This window comes from Borostomias antarcticus, assembly GCF_949987555.1.
Source record: "Borostomias antarcticus genome assembly, chromosome: 20".
Lineage (NCBI taxonomy): Eukaryota > Metazoa > Chordata > Actinopteri > Stomiiformes > Stomiidae > Borostomias > Borostomias antarcticus.
Genome location: NC_140253.1, coordinates 16,510,981 through 16,529,374, shown reverse-complemented (window position 1 = coordinate 16,529,374; position 18,394 = coordinate 16,510,981). Strand labels below are relative to the sequence as shown.

Below are 18,394 nucleotides of genomic sequence, written 5' to 3'. Positions count from 1 at the left end.
TATTGTATAAACAAGGTGTTCAATTGCTCAAGTGTTGTCAGGTGTTGGTTCGAGTGTACAGTTGTGCAGAGTCAGTTGTCTATTGTATAGACAAGGTGCAAGGTGTCACATGTTCACTTATGTTATGATGAGGCTCAAGACATCACTTGCCCCCTGCCAAACAGTAGCTCAGAAGAAGCCCCCTGCCAACCAGCAGCTCAGAAGAAGACTGTCCGTTTATAGTACTCTGGTTGTACTATACATATGCCCTCACTCTCATTATAACAATGGCACACATGCCACCCCCTGGACCAACAAGTGAACACGTGACACCTTGCACCTTGTCTATACAAAAGACAACTGACTATGCACCACTGTACACTCGAACACTCGAACAAACACCTGACAACACTTGAGCAATTGAATACCATGTCTATACAATAGACAAGTGACTCTGCACTACTGTATACATGTGCATTACATGCCTCTCTTCTTTACAAAGATGGTTACAACCACAACATGTCCTGAGAGCACATGCAAAATAACAACTTATGGCTACTTTTAATGTGCATGTCTGTATGTTTAATAAAGCATTTAGGAAAAGTTTCAATCAAGACTTGAGTATTACCTATTTTGTTGAGTACTATGTTTACAATTGTTCATTCATGATATTATTACAATTGACCTTTCAAGTCTGCCTACAATTAGGTTACGTAGCTAAGAACCATTTGTGACCGCCGCTGGTAATTTGGTCCTCAACTAGGCAAATGTCATTTTTCAGTTTTTAACAGATTATGAAAGTGCAGATTGTAAGCTTTCAAATGAGGTCTCATACATTGAAATCTGAACATAGTTGAAGAAGATATGCTTATTTGAATGCTAGTACTGCCAAATCAACTTAGCTGAGAATTCCTCCTCCAAAGTTCTCCAACATTTCACACCTCTGACTGCCAGGTAATGGGCGTGAACAATAGCCTGGTAACCCCTCCCCCAGCCACTCCCCCACTGGACAATCTGTCATTATCTGTCAGAGTGGCTGTCAACTTGGGGTATTACCTGAGAGTGGCTGCCAAGTGAGGTGCTCTCTCACTGATGACCCCACACTCTGAGTCAGTATTAATCTTGTGTTGTGAATGCAGTTAAGAACAATATAAGATGAAGTTCAAATTTAACGTTCTTTATTGTCACATACATGATATAAAGTACAAGCATAAGTAGTTGTGTACAAAAAAAGGCAACAGTCTAAGTGTTAAAGTGTACAGTCAGTTGTCTGTTTTATAGACAAGGTGCATAGTGTTCATTGTGATCAAGTGTACAACAAAGTAATAACAGTCCCCAGCTCAATACTCAAGGTAATAACAACAGTACTCAGCTCAGTATTCAATATTCTAACAATGCAGTCTGTGCAAGTGTGGGCAAGTCTGTGCAAGAGAACAAGCAACACTTCAGTATACAAACAGGAAAACAGGAAAGGCTGTGGCCTTTCTCCTGCAGTGCTGTCCGTCCTGATGATCTGCAGTGAATCTACAAGCGGACAGTCTTGTTCTGAGCTGCTGTGGAGTTTGGCGGAGGACATGTGACGTCTCGTCCCTCATCAGAACAGAACTCTCTGATCTTGGCAAAGAGATACGTCTGTCTGGCCATGTCCAGTCCGGGTGGGGCTTGCACAAGAAGACCTTCTCTGGGGGGCTGGACATCAGGCTTGCGCAGCAGCTGAAACTCGACTGCCGGTGCATCACGGTGTTCTCTGGCCACAACCATGCCAGGTCTCTCAGCATCAAAACTGCAATAGAATAGAAGGAAGAAAGTACATTAAACTATTGCCCACAGTACTGGCACTCCATATAGATAAAATAGTACCAGAATGTGTTGATTAAATAGACTAGCTAATGCATGATAGGATGAACGTATTCTCACCTGTTGTGCAAAATCTAAGCTGTAGTGCATAGTGATCTTCTTGCTGGCTGGTATGGAGGGGCCAAGGGAGAGCTGCAAATCCTCACCTTTTTGCTCATCCTGTAACCAAAACAAAAAACAAAGGTGTCAGACTACCATAGCTCTCATGCTCTCTCATTCTGTTTCTCTCTATAATATAGCTACCTAGCTCGATATTAGCTGCCACGCTGGCTAGTTTAGGAACAAAGGGCTAGCTCAGCTAACTAGCATGTTAGCTAACGTTAGCTAGCTAGCCTTTGTTAGTTAGTGCTAGTGCCTTTGTTATGCTAGCTAGACTTAGTCACTTGTTTAGAAAGGAGCTTCTGCTAAACGACTAACGTTAATGTAATGTAAACAGCACAGATAGTATAAAGATCAGCTTACCCCAAAGCAAAGCAGAATGCTTGGCGGTGGTGTGAATCTGGGCCGTCGTTCGCGTTCGCTTGGTAGCAACTTGCTTTGTTACAGTCATCTCTGTATCACAGGTCATCAAGAATAAAACTCCGTGTACGAACGAGTCCTGCTCTGCTGGAGTTTTAGCTGCTCTTCAAACTCTTTCCATGTCCTGGATGCCATCCCCGTCTTCTCTTTAGCAAAAGCTGTAGCATCCATGGTTAACTTGGGACTGAATGTAAACAAAGCGGGCGTGTTGGGGAAGGGTGGGGGGCGGAGAACCCGGAAGCAATAGCCAATGAAACCAAATCATGCTAATCGATCTGCCCGCCCCCAAGCCCGGCTCGAAATCAGCTAAAAACGAGCTTAGTTTGCAGACTAATTAAACGTATTTCGTGAACCTAAAACTTTTGTCTGTTATAGTAAGTAGGTTCTTCACAACTTCAACTTTGGTAATACACAAAAAAACAAAAAAAAACAAAAAAAGTTTTTTTTATTTATTTTGCCCCCTAGCGCATTTCGGGGTTTGCCGAGTTGCGGACCAAATCACCAGCCGCTGTCACAAATACAAACGCAGACACACACACACCTAAACACACACACACACAAACGCAGACACACACACAGCTAAACCCACACATATACAAAGGCAGACTCACACACACACACAGCTAAACATGGACACACACACAGCTAAAGACACACACTCTGTCTCTCTCTCTCCTCACCTCTCTCTCTCCTTCTCTCTCTCTCTCTCACTCTCTCTCCTTATCTCTCTCTCTGTCTCTCCTTCTCTCTCTCTCTCTCACTCTGTCTCTCTCTCTCCTCACCTCTCTCTCCTTATCTCTCTCTCTCTCTCTCACTCTCTCTCCTTATCTCTCTGTCTCTCCTTATCTCTCTCTCTCTCACTCACTCTGTCTCTCTCTCCTCACCTCTCACTCCTTATCTCTCTCTCTCTCTCCTTATCTCTCTCTCTCTCTCCTTATCTCTCTCTCTCTCTCTCACTCTGTCTCCCTCTCCTTATCTCTCCCTCTCCTTATCTCTCTCTCTCTCCTTATCTCTCTCTCTCTCCTTATCTCTCTCTCTCTCTCCTTATCTCTCTCTCTCTCTCCTTATCTCTCTCTCTCTCTCTCTGTCTCTCTCTCCTTATCTCTCTCTCCTCACCTCTCTCTTTCTCTCTCTCCTTATCTCTCTCTCTTTACCCTGAGATCCTCCCCTCATCTTCTACTCCTCAACTCCTCTTCCTTTCTCTCCCTTCTCTCCTTCTTTTCCTCTGTCTCATCCTCCTCTCCCTCCACACCCAACTCTGTCCCTCTCCTCCTTTATCTCTCTGTCGCTCCGTCTTCCTGTCTCTCTCTCTCCATCTCTGTTGTGCTACCTCTCTCCTTCTCCTCCATGTCTCCTGTTTCACTCCTTCTCCATTCCCTCTCTCCCCCTTTTCTCTCTCCCTCTGCTGCTCCTCCCTTTACTCCTCCCTCCCCTTTCTCTCCTTCCTCTCCTCCCTCTCCCCCACTCTCTCTCCTCTCTCTCCCTCTTTCTCTCTCTCTCCTCTCCTCCCTGTCCTCTACTCCCTCTTTCTCTCTCTCTCTCCTCTCCTCCCTCTCTCTCCTCCCTCTTTCTCTCTCTCCTCTACTCCCTCTTTCTCTCTCTCTCTCCTCTCCTCCCTCTCCTCTACTCTCTTTCTCCTCTCCTCCCTCTCCCCCACTCTCTCTCTCCCCTTCTCCCTCTCTCTCTCCTCTCCTCCCTCTCTCTCCCTCTTTCTCTCTCCTCTATTCTTCCTTTCTCTCTCCTCTACTCCCTCTCTCTCTCTCTTTCTCTCTCTCCTCTTCTCCCTCTCTCTCCCTCTTTCTCTCTCCCTCCTCCTCCCCTCTATTCCAACTCTCTCCTTCTCTCTCAATCCCTCCACCTCTCCCTTCCTCACTCCTTTCCTCCCCCTCTCTCCCTCCCTTTTCCTGACCCCTCTCTCAAGCCTGTCTTGTTTTGCAGCAGTAGTCTCCTGTCGTCTCCAGGATCAACCTGTCTTTTTGAAGATGGCCACCCTGAGAGGTAGGACTGACCCTGCTGCTTAATGTGTCATTGACTGTTCAGATATGTGATGAGAGTGATGGGGTAGACTGAGTGATACAGTCATCACACATTCAAACAGGACGAGGCTATGGAAGCTGCACATGTAGCCCAGAAGTCCGTTTTAATGTCTATTATGGTTTAACAAAGATACTAAGATCAAAGAGATCTTGTCAAATTCAGGATGTCACCAAAACGTACAGGTGTTTCAATCAGGAAGATGAAGACTGACTAAATGAAAAGCAGGTGTGAAAATGTCCGCTGCATCCTCCCCCTCTCCCCTCCCTCCCTCCCTCCCCTCTGTATCTCTCTCTCCTCGTCTCCCTCCAGCACTTTCTATTTCTCTCCACCATCCCTCTCCTCTCCTCCTGCTCTCCTCCCCTTCTCTCTCATTCCTTCACCTCTCTAGAACTCACTTATTCACTCCTCCTAACTCCCGTCTCCTCTCTCTCTCTACCACTCTGTCCATCTCTTCCTCCCTCCCGTCTCCTCTCTCTCTCTACCACTCTGTCCATCTCCTCCTCCCTCCCGTCTCCTCTCTCTCTCTCTACCACTCTGTCCATCTCCTCCTCCCTCCTGTCCTCTCTCTCTCTACCACTCTGTCCATCTCCTCCTCCCTCCCTCCTCTCTCTCTCTCTACCACTCTGTCCATCTCCTCCTCCCTCCCGTCTCCTCTCTCTCTCTACCACTCTGTCCATCTCCTCCTCCCTCCCTCCTCTCTCTCTCTACCACTCTGTCCATCTCCTCCTCCCTCCCTCCTCTCTCTCTCTACCACTCTGTCCATCTCCTCCTCCCTCCCGTCTCCTCTCTCTCTCTACCACTCTGTCCATCTCCTCCTCCCTCCTGTCTCCTCTCTCTCTCTCTCTCTCTCTACCACTCTGTCCATCTCCTCCTCCCTCCTGTCTCCTCTCTCTCTCTACCACTCTGTCCATCTCCTCCTCCCTCCCTCCTCTCTCTCTCTACCACTCTGTCCATCTCCTCCTCCCTCCCTCCTCTCTCTCTCTCTACCACTCTGTCCATCTCCTCCTCCCTCCCGTCTCCTCTCTCTCTCTACCACTCTGTCCATCTCCTCCCTCCTCCCTCCTCTCTCTCTCTACCACTCTGTCCATCTCCTCCTCCCTCCCGTCCTCTCCTCTCTCTCTCTACCACTCTGTCCATCTCCTCCTCCCTCCTGTCTCCTCTCTCTCTCTACCACTCTGTCCATCTCCTCCTCCCTCCCTCCTCTCTCTCTCTACCACTCTGTCCATCTCCTCCTCCCTCCCTCCTCTCTCTCTCTCTACCACTCTGTCCATCTACTCCTCCCTCCTCTCTCTCTCTCTCTACCACTCTGTCCATCTCCTCCTCCCTCCCTCCTCTCTCTCTCTACCACTCTGTCCATCTCCTCCTCCCTCCCGTCTCCTCTCTCTCTACCACTCTGTCCATCTCCTCCTCCCTCCTGTCCTCTCTCTCTCTACCACTCTGTCCATCTCCTCCTCCCTCCCGTCTCCTCTCTCTCTACCACTCTGTCCATCTCCTCCTCCCTCCTGTCTCCTCTCTCTCTCTCTACCACTCTGTCCATCTCCTCCTCCCTCCCTCCTCTCTCTCTCTACCACTCTGTCCATCTCCTCCTCCCTCCCTCCTCTCTCTCTCTACCACTCTGTCCATCTCCTCCTCCCTCCTGTCTCCTCTCTCTCTCTACCACTCTGTCCATCTCCTCCTCCCTCCTGTCTCCTCTCTCTCTCTACCACTCTGTCCATCTCCTCCTCCCTCCCGTCTCCTCTCTCTCTCTACCACTCTGTCCATCTCCTCCTCCCTCCTGTCTCCTCTCTCTCTCTCTCTACCACTCTGTCCATCTCCTCCTCCCTCCCTCCTCTCTCTCTCTACCACTCTGTCCATCTCCTCCTCCCTCCCTCTCCTCTCTCTCTCTACCACTCTGTCCATCTCCTCCTCCCTCCTGTCTCCTCTCTCTCTCTACCACTCTGTCCATCTCCTCCTCCCTCCCGTCTCCTCTCTCTCTCTCTCTACCACTCTGTCCATCTCCTCCTCCCTCCCTCCTCTCTCTCTCTCTCTCTCTACCACTCTGTCCATCTCCTCCTCCCTCCCGTCTCCTCTCTCTCTACCACTCTGTCCATCTCCTCCTCCCTCCCTCCTCTCTCTCTCTACCACTCTGTCCATCTCCTCCTCCCTCCTGTCCTCTCTCTCTCTCTACCACTCTGTCCATCTCCTCCTCCCTCCCGTCTCCTCTCTCTCTCTACCACTCTGTCCATCTCCTCCTCCCTCCCTCCTCTCTCTCTCTCTCTACCACTCTGTCCATCTCCTCCTCCCTCCTGTCTCCTCTCTCTCTCTCTACCACTCTGTCCATCTCCTCCTCCCTCCCTCCTCTCTCTCTCTCTCTCTCTACCACTCTGTCCATCTCCTCCTCCCTCCCGTCTCCTCTCTCTCTCTCTACCACTCTGTCCATCTCCTCCTCCCTCCCTCCTCTCTCTCTCTACCACTCTGTCCATCTCCTCCTCCCTCCCGTCTCCTCTCTCTCTCTACCACTCTGTCCATCTCCTCCTCCCTCCCTCCTCTCTCTCTCTCTACCACTCTGTCCATCTCCTCCTCCCTCCCGTCTCCTCTCTCTCTCTACCACTCTGTCCATCTCCTCCTCCCTCCCTCCTCTCTCTCTCTCTACCACTCTGTCCATCTCCTCCTCCCTCCTGTCCTCTCTCTCTCTCTACCACTCTGTCCATCTCCTCCTCCCTCCCGTCTCCTCTCTCTCTCTCTACCACTCTGTCCATCTCCTCCTCCCTCCCGTCTCCTCTCTCTCTCTCTACCACTCTGTCCATCTCCTCCTCCCTCCCGTCTCCTCTCTCTCTCTACCACTCTGTCCATCTCCTCCTCCCTCCCGTCTCCTCTCTCTCTCTACCACTCTGTCCATCTCCTCCTCCCTCCCGTCTCCTCTCTCTCTCTACCACTCTGTCCATCTCCTCCTCCCTCCCTCCTCTCTCTCTCTCTACCACTCTGTCCATCTCCTCCTCCCTCCCGTCTCCTCTCTCTCTCTACCACTCTGTCCATCTCCTCCTCCCTCCCGTCTCCTCTCTCTCTCTACCACTCTGTCCATCTCCTCCTCCCTCCTGTCTCCTCTCTCTCTCTCTACCACTCTGTCCATCTCCTCCTCCCTCCCGTCCTCTCCTCTCTCTCTCTACCACTCTGTCCATCTCCTCCTCCCTCCCTCCTCTCTCTCTCTACCACTCTGTCCATCTCCTCCTCCCTCCTGTCTCCTCTCTCTCTCTCTACCACTCTGTCCATCTCCTCCTCCCTCCCGTCCTCTCCTCTCTCTCTCTACCACTCTGTCCATCTCCTCCTCCCTCCTGTCTCCTCTCTCTCTCTCTCTACCACTCTGTCCATCTCCTCCTCCCTCCCGTCTCCTCTCTCTCTACCACTCTGTCCATCTCCTCCTCCCTCCCTCCTCTCTCTCTCTACCACTCTGTCCATCTCCTCCTCCCTCCTGTCCTCTCTCTCTCTCTACCACTCTGTCCATCTCCTCCTCCCTCCCGTCTCCTCTCTCTCTCTACCACTCTGTCCATCTCCTCCTCCCTCCCTCCTCTCTCTCTCTCTCTACCACTCTGTCCATCTCCTCCTCCCTCCTGTCTCCTCTCTCTCTCTACCACTCTGTCCATCTCCTCCTCCCTCCCTCCTCTCTCTCTCTACCACTCTGTCCATCTCCTCCTCCCTCCCGTCTCCTCTCTCTCTACCACTCTGTCCATCTCCTCCTCCCTCCCGTCTCCTCTCTCTCTCTACCACTCTGTCCATCTCCTCCTCCCTCCCTCCTCTCTCTCTCTCTACCACTCTGTCCATCTCCTCCTCCCTCCCGTCTCCTCTCTCTCTCTACCACTCTGTCCATCTCCTCCTCCCTCCCTCCTCTCTCTCTCTCTACCACTCTGTCCATCTCCTCCTCCCTCCCGTCTCCTCTCTCTCTCTCTACCACTCTGTCCATCTCCTCCTCCCTCCCGTCTCCTCTCTCTCTCTCTACCACTCTGTCCATCTCCTCCTCCCTCCCGTCTCCTCTCTCTCTCTACCACTCTGTCCATCTCCTCCTCCCTCCCGTCTCCTCTCTCTCTCTACCACTCTGTCCATCTCCTCCTCCCTCCCGTCTCCTCTCTCTCTCTACCACTCTGTCCATCTCCTCCTCCCTCCCTCCTCTCTCTCTCTACCACTCTGTCCATCTCCTCCTCCCTCCCTCCTCTCTCTCTCTCTACCACTCTGTCCATCTCCTCCTCCCTCCTGTCTCCTCTCTCTCTCTACCACTCTGTCCATCTCCTCCTCCCTCCCTCCTCTCTCTCTCTACCACTCTGTCCATCTCCTCCTCCCTCCCTCCTCTCTCTCTCTACCACTCTGTCCATCTCCTCCTCCCTCCCTCCTCTCTCTCTCTCTACCACTCTGTCCATCTCCTCCTCCCTCCCTCCTCTCTCTCTCTACCACTCTGTCCATCTCCTCCTCCCTCCCTCCTCTCTCTCTCTCTACCACTCTGTCCATCTCCTCCTCCCTCCCTCCTCTCTCTCTCTCTACCACTCTGTCCATCTCCTCCTCCCTCCCTCCTCTCTCTCTCTACCACTCTGTCCATCTCCTCCTCCCTCCCGTCTCCTCTCTCTCTCTACCACTCTGTCCATCTCCTCCTCCCTCCCGTCTCCTCTCTCTCTCTACCACTCTGTCCATCTCCTCCTCCCTCCCGTCTCCTCTCTCTCTCTACCACTCTGTCCATCTCCTCCTCCCTCCCGTCTCCTCTCTCTCTCTACCACTCTGTCCATCTCCTCCTCCCTCCCTCCTCTCTCTCTCTCTACCACTCTGTCCATCTCCTCCTCCCTCCCTCCTCTCTCTCTCTACCACTCTGTCCATCTCCTCCTCCCTCCCTCCTCTCTCTCTCTACCACTCTGTCCATCTCCTCCTCCCTCCCTCCTCTCTCTCTCTCTACCACTCTGTCCATCTCCTCCTCCCTCCCGTCTCCTCTCTCTCTCTCTACCACTCTGTCCATCTCCTCCTCCCTCCTGTCCTCTCTCTCTCTACCACTCTGTCCATCTCCTCCTCCCTCCCGTCTCCTCTCTCTCTCTACCACTCTGTCCATCTCCTCCTCCCTCCCTCCTCTCTCTCTCTACCACTCTGTCCATCTCCTCCTCCTCTCCAGTTCTATCAGTTCTCACTGTCTCTTTCCCACCTTTCTCTCCTCTCTCACTCCATTCCTCTCTCTCTCTTTCTCTTCTGTCACATTCCCTCCTCCCTCCTTCTCTCCCTCACATGTATCTACTTCTCTCTCTTCCCCTCCCACCAGTTTCACCTGATCCTCCTCCCTCCTTCCTCCCCCTGTCCTGTCTCTCCTTCTCTCACCCCTACCTCCCCTCTCTCCTCCCCTTCTCTCACCCCTCTCTCCTCCCCTTCTCTCCCCCTACCTCCCCTCTCTCCTCCCCTCTCTCCTCCCCTTATCTCACCCCTACCTCCCCTCTCTCCTCCCCTTCTCTCTTTTCTTCTCTCACCCCTACCTCCCCTCTCTCCTCCCCTTCTCTCCTCCCCTTTTCTCACCCCTACCTCCCCTCTCTCCTCCCCTTCTCTCACCCCTACCTCTCCTCTATCCTCCCCTTCTCTCTTTTCTTCTCTCACCCCTACCTCCCCTCTCTCCTCCCCTTCTCTCTCTCCTTCTCTCACCCCTACCTCCTCTCTCTCCTCCCCTTCTCTCTCTCCTTCTCTCACCCCCACCTACTCTCTCTTCCCCTTCTCTCCCTTCTTCTCACCCCTCTCTCCTCCCCTTCTCTCTCTTCTTCTCTCACCCCTACCTCCCCTCTCTCCTCCCCTCTCTCCTCCCCTTCTCTCTTCTTCTCTCACCCCTACCTCCCCTCTCTCCTCCCCTTCTCTCACCCCTACCTCCTCTCTCTCCTCCCCTTCTCTCCTCCCCTCTCTCCTCCCCTTCTCTCACCCCTACCTCCCCTCTCTCCTCCCCTCTCTCCTCCCCTTCTCTCACCCCTACCTCCCCTCTCTCCTCCCCTTCTCTCACCCCTACCTCCCCTCTCTCCTCCCCTTCTCTCACCCCTACCTCCCCTCTCTCCTCCCCTTCTCTCTCTCCTTCTCTCACCCCTACCTCCCCTCTCTCCTCCCCTTCTCTCTCTTCTTCTTCTAACCCCTACCTCCCCTCTCTCCTCCCCTTCTCTCTCCTCTTCTTCTAACCCCTACCTCCTCTCTCTCCTCCCCTTCTCTCTCCTTCTCTCACCCCTACCTCCCCTCTCTCCTCCCCTTCTCTCTCTTCCCTCAATCAGTCTTCCTCTCCTTCTCCTGTTGCTTTTTCCTCCCCTACTAATTCACTCTCCACTATCTACTCCTCATATCAAGTTCAAGTTCTCTCTCTGCCCGACCCTCTATCTATCTATCTATCTATCTATCTATCTATCTATCTATCTATCTATCTATCTATCTATCTATCCATCCATCCATCCATCCATCCATCCATCCATCCATCCATCCATCCATCCATCCATCCATCCATCCATCTATCTATCTATCTATCTATCTATCTATCTATCTATCTATCTATCTATCTATCTATCTATCTATCTATCTATCCATCTACCTATCTACCTATCTATCTATCTATCCATCCATCTATCTATCTATCCACCTATCTATCTACCTACCTACCTATCTATCTGGATCGATCGATCGATCCATCGATCCATCCATCCATCCATCCATCCATCCATCCTTCTATCTATCTATCTATCTATCTATCTATCTATCTATCTATCTATCTATCTATCTATCTATCTATCTATCTATCTATCTATCTACTCTTCATACCCCCTCTCTCTCTCTCCACCACCCTCTCTACCCTAACTCTCTCTCTATTCTCTCTCTCTCTCTACCACCCTAACTCTCTCTCTCTCTCTCTCTCTCCAGTTCTCATCCTCTCTACCCCTCTCTCATAGTTAAATTATTATAACCTTGGCTCATTCCGAAGCTTTAGAGACGCCTCAGAAAGTGCAATCTCTGCTGTGCTTTCTAGAGGATGCTCTTGGTGTTGAGAGACCATGTGAGGGTGTCTGAGGAATCTGAAGCTATCAACAATATCAACAGATGTCCCATTGATGGAGATGGGAGTGTGATTCCCTCTGTTCTCTCTGAAGTCAACAATGGTTTCCTTTGTCTTAGGGACATTTATGGAGAGGTTGTTGTCATGGCACCACAGTGTTAGATCTTCCACTTCCCTTCTATAGGCCTCCTCGTCATTGTGGCTCATTAGTCCAACTAACTACTGTGGTAGTTCCCTCTCACAACTAATGTTCCTGCATACAGACACACTGGTACAAAACACACTCTCCTCTTTCCCCTGACACCAATTCACCTGCACACACACACATCTTTCTCTCTCACACACACTTCCCAGGTTCTACACACATAAACATCCCCAAATCACCCTCTCTCCCCCCCTCTCTCTCTCTCTCTCTCTCTGTCTTTGTCTTTCAACATGAATATACATGAATTGACTTTGGACCAGGTCAGACGTAAACCCAAGGACAAGCAGAGACATTCTAAAAAGACGCCTGTGGGAATCAGACCCAAGTCTGGGTACAGAGAGAGAGACTGTGGAGACAATAAATGATCATTAAGTCATATTAGTGACAACTTTTCACTTCACTACCCTACACTATCACCCCCAACCACACACACACACACACACACACACACACACACACACACACACACACACACACACTTCACACTAGGCTTCCCTGTCTAGTTCATGCCCTATGGAAAGGACAGACCCTCTCCCCAAGTCAGGAGAGCCAAGGGGGGAGGCTTCTTCACCTTGTAGCCCAACTTAACTCACATTCCTCCTTCCCTTCGTCTGAATCACTTAAAGACACAAACACACCAAAACAGACAAGGAAGCTGTGACCTATAACCTCAAGAGACCATCCTGACCCCACAAGCTCACAGTCTGTTTCTCTCCAGGGACCAGGATGGTCTCACAAGGTTCCAGACTTGAGCAATAATGACAGCTCTGAGTCCCACTGCACTGTGAACTCTTCTGCCATGGATGACAAACAGTCACCAGCACAACCACACTGACATGCAGTGTAGGCCAATCATCAATAAACCCCTTTCCAACAAATACACAGAAAATACAAGCACACATACAACAGCAGCTAGAACTCTCAATTCTAACCAGGCATGAGCTAATTCACACACAGAGTCATCTTGAGTATTCAAATCCTTTGATTCTGGGTTTGATAGAAACACGTTCTGGAGGGTGAACCTAAAGACACTGTGATTGATGACTGTCCAGGATAAAATGTTTTGGGTAATCCATGAATGTTAAATGTAGATATATTTCTTAGTTTTTCTTATTTTAATCTTGCTTTATCAATTATTTGTTTCATTTCATATTTGGGAGGAGGCACTGCCTCCCTTGGCTACTCGCACCACACGCCACTGAAAAGCACTGTTATGGAAACATTAGCACCATTAGAAGAGTGAGATTATCACCAACTTCCTCAGAACAAATGAGCAGAGTATTAACATCATTCCATCCACCTGTACTCTATGGATACCAACAACAGCATCAGAGGATCCAACACTGATACCAAAGCTTAGTGGGAGCAGATCCCCGTCATTACCACTTAAGAGGGCTCTAAAAACCTCTCCTCTCACCGGGTTCTGATCAGGGACTGGACATGACGTGGTGCTCATCCAACAATTATGAGTGTGTGTGTGTGTGTGTGTGTGTGTGTGTGTGTGTGTGTGTGTGTGTGTGTGTGTGCATATGTATGTGCGTGTGTGTGTGTGTGTGTGTGTGTGCATATGTACCCATCACTATGAATATAGTTCAAGTGTAAGCAGCTCTTAGGTGTTTGAACAGTTGTGACAGATTGTATTGTATTTTGTATGACCCCTGTTTTCTAGGCCCAAGTAGATAATGGTGGTGAACTCATCTTCAGTTAAGACACATGAATAATCAATGTCAATGTCAATACTCACATCTTCTAGGCGGAGGTCTCATCCTGATCTCTCCACCATGATCCACACTGTAGGAATAAGCAGAGGAATGATGAGGATGATGCAATGAGACGTCACCAGTTTTGGGCTTTATGTGTTTGTTAGTTACAGGTAGATTGCAGGATTATGCAAAAACTACCAGACCTATTTTCACATGGAAGGGTGACTGTAGCATGAGCCAAGGAAGAACCCATTCAATTAGAGAGAGCGGATCTGAATCACGGGGAGGATCCAAATTCATTGAAAAATCATTTTTCACTTTTGTTGACCATGCCAGAGAGACCAGACCAGCACCTACGGGTACTTTGCCATGTTTAATACATCCATGGCTGTTTATCCCTGTATTTTCTGCGGGTATTAGGACCAAAATAATTGAATCATGGCATGAAGGCAAAGATCAACTGCTTTGAATTAGCTAGTTATGCTCATAGCTAGCCAGATGACTGCTGTCGGTCCTGTCATATGTAGCTATCTAGGTAGCTGAAATACATCAGAGAGCAGAGCTGAAGAGCACCTGTTGGACCAACCCCAGCTGATGCACCACCAGTATATTGTTGACATTCGTCTCCTCTAGGTTCTCTAATGCTACTGCACATGCTGACAACATGCATCATGGGTGGAGGTCTGCACTCTCAAAGTGCCCTTCTGGTTATAGGGTGATTTGTGTCTGTCCTGTCAAGAGACTCGTAGGCTGTGAAAGTTGAGACCATCTAGTTCAGAGAGGGGGGCTACATAAGAGACACTGGGTGATTTTCTTCCACTTGATTTAAAACTCTCCTCTTACTTGAGTTTCTCCAGTCTCCAGTGTGGATCCTCCAGTCCAGCAGAGAGCAGCTTCACTCCTGAGTCTCCTGGGTGATTGAAGCTCAGGTCCAGCTCTCTCAGGTGGGAGGGGTTTGACCTCATAGCTGAGGCTAGAGAGACACAGCCTTCCTCTGTGACCATGCAGCCCGACAGCCTGTAGAAACACATCGATACAAACACATTACTACCCTCTGCTGGTGAAAAGAGAGAGTTGAAGGATTATATTCCATCTTCCTACAGACAAATATTTGAACATTGGATCTGCCCTGGTTCACACATTGTCAGATTCTTGAATACAAAGTGATCTTTTTTTGTCAGTCAATATTTTTGATATGCTTTCTCTTCCTTGTAACCCATGCTAAATAAGAATGCTCTGAGACTCCAGGTTTATTATAGAAATGGAAAAGCCTGGTCTCTGTAGTACTGAGACATTCCCATCAAACCAATGAAACTCCTCATGAGAGTTCAGGTAGGTTTACACTGTAGTTTATCTGTAGTTACTGTAGTTTAGCTGTTTCTAGTGGGAACATCCAGCTGATCATCTGCTATGATTGTAACAGTTCATAATATCTCCCATCATGTCATTCATAAGAGTCTCATTCCAAAGATGAGAAACTCTGGTTTAAAAAGCTCTGGCAGCATTTCTCTGTTAGTCTGCATCCATTCAGTCTGTAGGGAGATGATGATGATGATGAAGATCACCAAACTGCTTCATTTGCAGTGAACACATGATGTATAAGGAGAGATGTCCTGTCTATGCAGTCCCCTGGAGCAGACAGGTTCAGAGGCAGGGTTCTGAAGGAGTGTGCTGTACAGCTGGGAGTCCAGCTCACCCAGCTATTCCAGCTGTTTTAAACACAGGCTTTGTCTCAGCAGCTTCCCACCATCATCCCCTCATGCCAAGACTATGAACGATGGACCCTGAATCAGACCCATGGATAATGGACAGTGGATCATGGATCATCTCAATCCAGCTCACCCAGAATCTCCAGCCTGTCCCTTTTCCCTTGACTACCCTGCAACCCATCACCCCCGACTACACACACACACACACACACACTATAACTGATACTTAAACAATGTTACACAAACACACCAGTACTTTAACAATGTTATTATTATCAAGGGATATGATAGGCTGTTTCTGAGCCAGGGAGAGCACATTTGGAGTTTGTGTGTTAAATAATTGTCTGTTCAAAGTTATCTTTAGAGTGCATTACATGAACGCCAGACTGGCAAAAATATACCCAGAGACTGATGACACCTGTAATGGGTGCAAGCAATCACCTGCTAATCACACACACAGGTTCTGGTCCTGCCATGAGTTGACAGATTTCTAGCGCGAAATTTATGGTACACTCAGTACTCGACACAGACCTCAGACCCGACCCACTCACTGCCATATTTGGGATCTCTACACACATAACACCCACTCTCTCATCAGCAAAGCAGCGAGTGCTGGCTCTCACCTCCTTGCTAGCTAGACGTCTCATCCTATTCAAATGGAAACACCCCCGCCCCCCCTCACACAGTAGCTGGTTGAAAGAGGTTCTTAATCACATAACGCTGGAGAAGATAAGAATCTCAATCACTAACTCCAAACTATCATCTGACAAGACGTGGAAGCCCTTTATTGACTATTTGAACAATACTACTATCCCCCCAGATGACTAGATGCTGACCCCCCCCCCACCTCATCTACCCCCCTTCCCTTTTCTGTACTGTTTGGTTTTGTGTGTCTGTCCCGTCTTTATTTACAGTTTATCATTCATTTATTTACTACATCCCTGCTTTCAGTATTGTTAAGTGCTTTGTCAGGGTTTGGATATGTGGGCAGGAAAGTGGGTGAGTAGGGTTTCGTGTTTTTGTCCTTTTGCCAAAAATCAATAAAAATAATTTTGAAAGAAAGAAAAAGAATAGTCAGTTTGTGCGTCCTTCGTGGCACACTCTATTATCAAGGGATATGATGTGATATGATGAGGCCAGTGGCATAATGTAGTTATGATGGCCCCAGAGTGAGCTTATTATGATGGGCCCTATTAGTGCACACTACTTGAAGCACACACACACACTGTAGTCTATACACATTTTAACAACAGTGTGCTGTTGAATTAGCTAGCCTACGTTGGCTATTGTACTGGCGAAGTGGAGGTCAGAAAGCTATCAGAACCATGCGCTCACGCAGTAACAAACAGAGGCTCAATCAAATCAAGTCAACTTTACATAACTATGGCTGGGAAGGTTTAGGCAAAAACAACAACACATCAGCAAGCAAGTTGCTACTGTAGAAAACTCGCCTATAAACTACTGTAAATAGTTGAGCTGTGGATAAGAGCTAACGATAAGTTTACTATTGACATCGATAAACTTTCTGCACTCAGTTTAACCAGGGCTTGTTGCTGTCGGCTTCACAGAACAGAGATGCCTTCATTAGCTGATCTTAGCTAATATTCTTAAAAACATCTGAAAAACATGTTGGCTACACAATGAAACAGGCGCTGAGCGGCGACCTCACTCCATGATAACAACCTGCAGGGGCACGGCCTACCTCAAATCCCCTTGAGAAACACTTGTAGGCTAACATTACTCACCTATTTGAATGGCATTCCACTATTCTTGCATTGAGCAAAATCGTAGACAATGTCCTTAATATTCAACTCTTGGACTCTTGAAATTAAGCCTACCATAATGTATATATAACGTCGTGAAATGTACAGTACATCTAACAATAGCCTAATGTTATTGTTTGGACTTAATGTCAATCAATTGAGGTTCACATTTTTGAATGTTTGTCACTCAATTGAGGTTCAAATAGTAAATGGACTGCACTTATATAGCACTTTTCCACCTTAGCGGCACTCAAAGCGCTTTACAATGGCCTCTCATTCACCCATTCACCCATTCACACACACACATTCACACACCAATGGTGGTAGTTGCCATGCAAGGTGCTAGTCTGCTCATTGGGAGCAATTTGGGGTTAGGTGTCTTGCTCAAGGACACTTCGACATGTGGACAGTCGGAGCTGGGATTCGAACCACTGACCCTTCGATCATTGAACGACCCTCTCTACCAACTGAGCTACAGCCGCCCCGTCAACAGTTCACCTTTTGCGCCTAGTGAACCATACCGTCTTGTGTCTGATCAAATAGAGACTTAACATTGGACAAGAACATACAGTATTACCTAGCAATCATCATTGCACATCTGTGTATGACAAAAATATGACACGTTTATTAATTGAATCGTTTTAAGTGTATTTGTTTATGTAGAATAAGCATATAATGTTGTTATTGAGTAAGACTTCTGCAGACTATTTTCTGGAGAAAAAAACATGAGGGGGGATGCCTTTTAGAGGGTATACATAGCAAATTACACTTTAATTTGAGTTCACGCTGCAGGCGTGATTCTGAAGTGGTAACTCACCCGTTCTCCACCTAAAACCTGGTTGGAGGCCCTGCTCTCTCTACGGGCCCTCTCACCCCACAGGCCCCAGTGCAACCGCACTGCCTGCAGTCTATATTTACCCCCTGTGAGAGGCTGTTTCTGAGCCAGGGAGGGAACATGCTTGGGGTTTCTAACAGCACAGCTAATGCTCAGCCGATAGCACCAAGCTAAAGCAGAAACAAGCTTGGTTGAATAGACCATTTCCGTTGAATTTGCACTTCCCCATGTTGTCGCTAGCTAGCAGACAGTGAGAGGCTCTGAGCATCCTGGCCGCAAACAAAACCAGATGCAACCTACAAAACCGGATGACCAGTAGGCTACCCACAGTACCAGATGACCAGTAGGCTACCCACAGTACCGGATGACCAGTAGGCTACCCACAGTACCGGATGAAGTTTTGAAGAGGCGAGCTCTAGACAGGATCTGAATCTGATAGTGAATGGAAACCTGACGCGAGGTTATGTTCCAACAAACGTCCCCCCTCCATGTCGATAGTCAAACTTTAGCTATGGTATGTGGGAGGCTATAGGTTTGATAGGTTTTATGAAGAAATCAGAGTGATGGACTTCAAAATTCCTGCAAGGTCAGAGTGTATGAAAGTTTTGTCTTACTTGGGACAACATTCACGTGGTGGTTTTACACTGATATGGCTGATTTGTTATGATATTTTTAAGTTTTAAACTTTAGACTGTTGCTGTAGCGCCACCTTCAGGTTTATTGACCTACAATGCAGGTTGAGGACTTTGGGTATAGTACTGGAGCTATTTGCAAA

General features: G+C 48.7%; 1 protein-coding gene across 1 annotated transcript in view; it reads right to left on the bottom strand.

Annotated features, from left to right (window-relative positions):
• LOC311322613 (uncharacterized protein) overlaps positions 1 to 18,394 on the bottom strand; it is a gene marked incomplete at both ends in the record, with an annotated part of 201,709 nt that overhangs the window by 150,640 nt on the left and 32,675 nt on the right. The window contains one exon of the mRNA XM_084454697.1: positions 14,156 to 14,329. Coding sequence (XP_084310823.1) covers positions 14,156 to 14,329 — 174 coding nt within the window. The remainder of the gene's footprint in view (positions 1 to 14,155; positions 14,330 to 18,394) is intronic.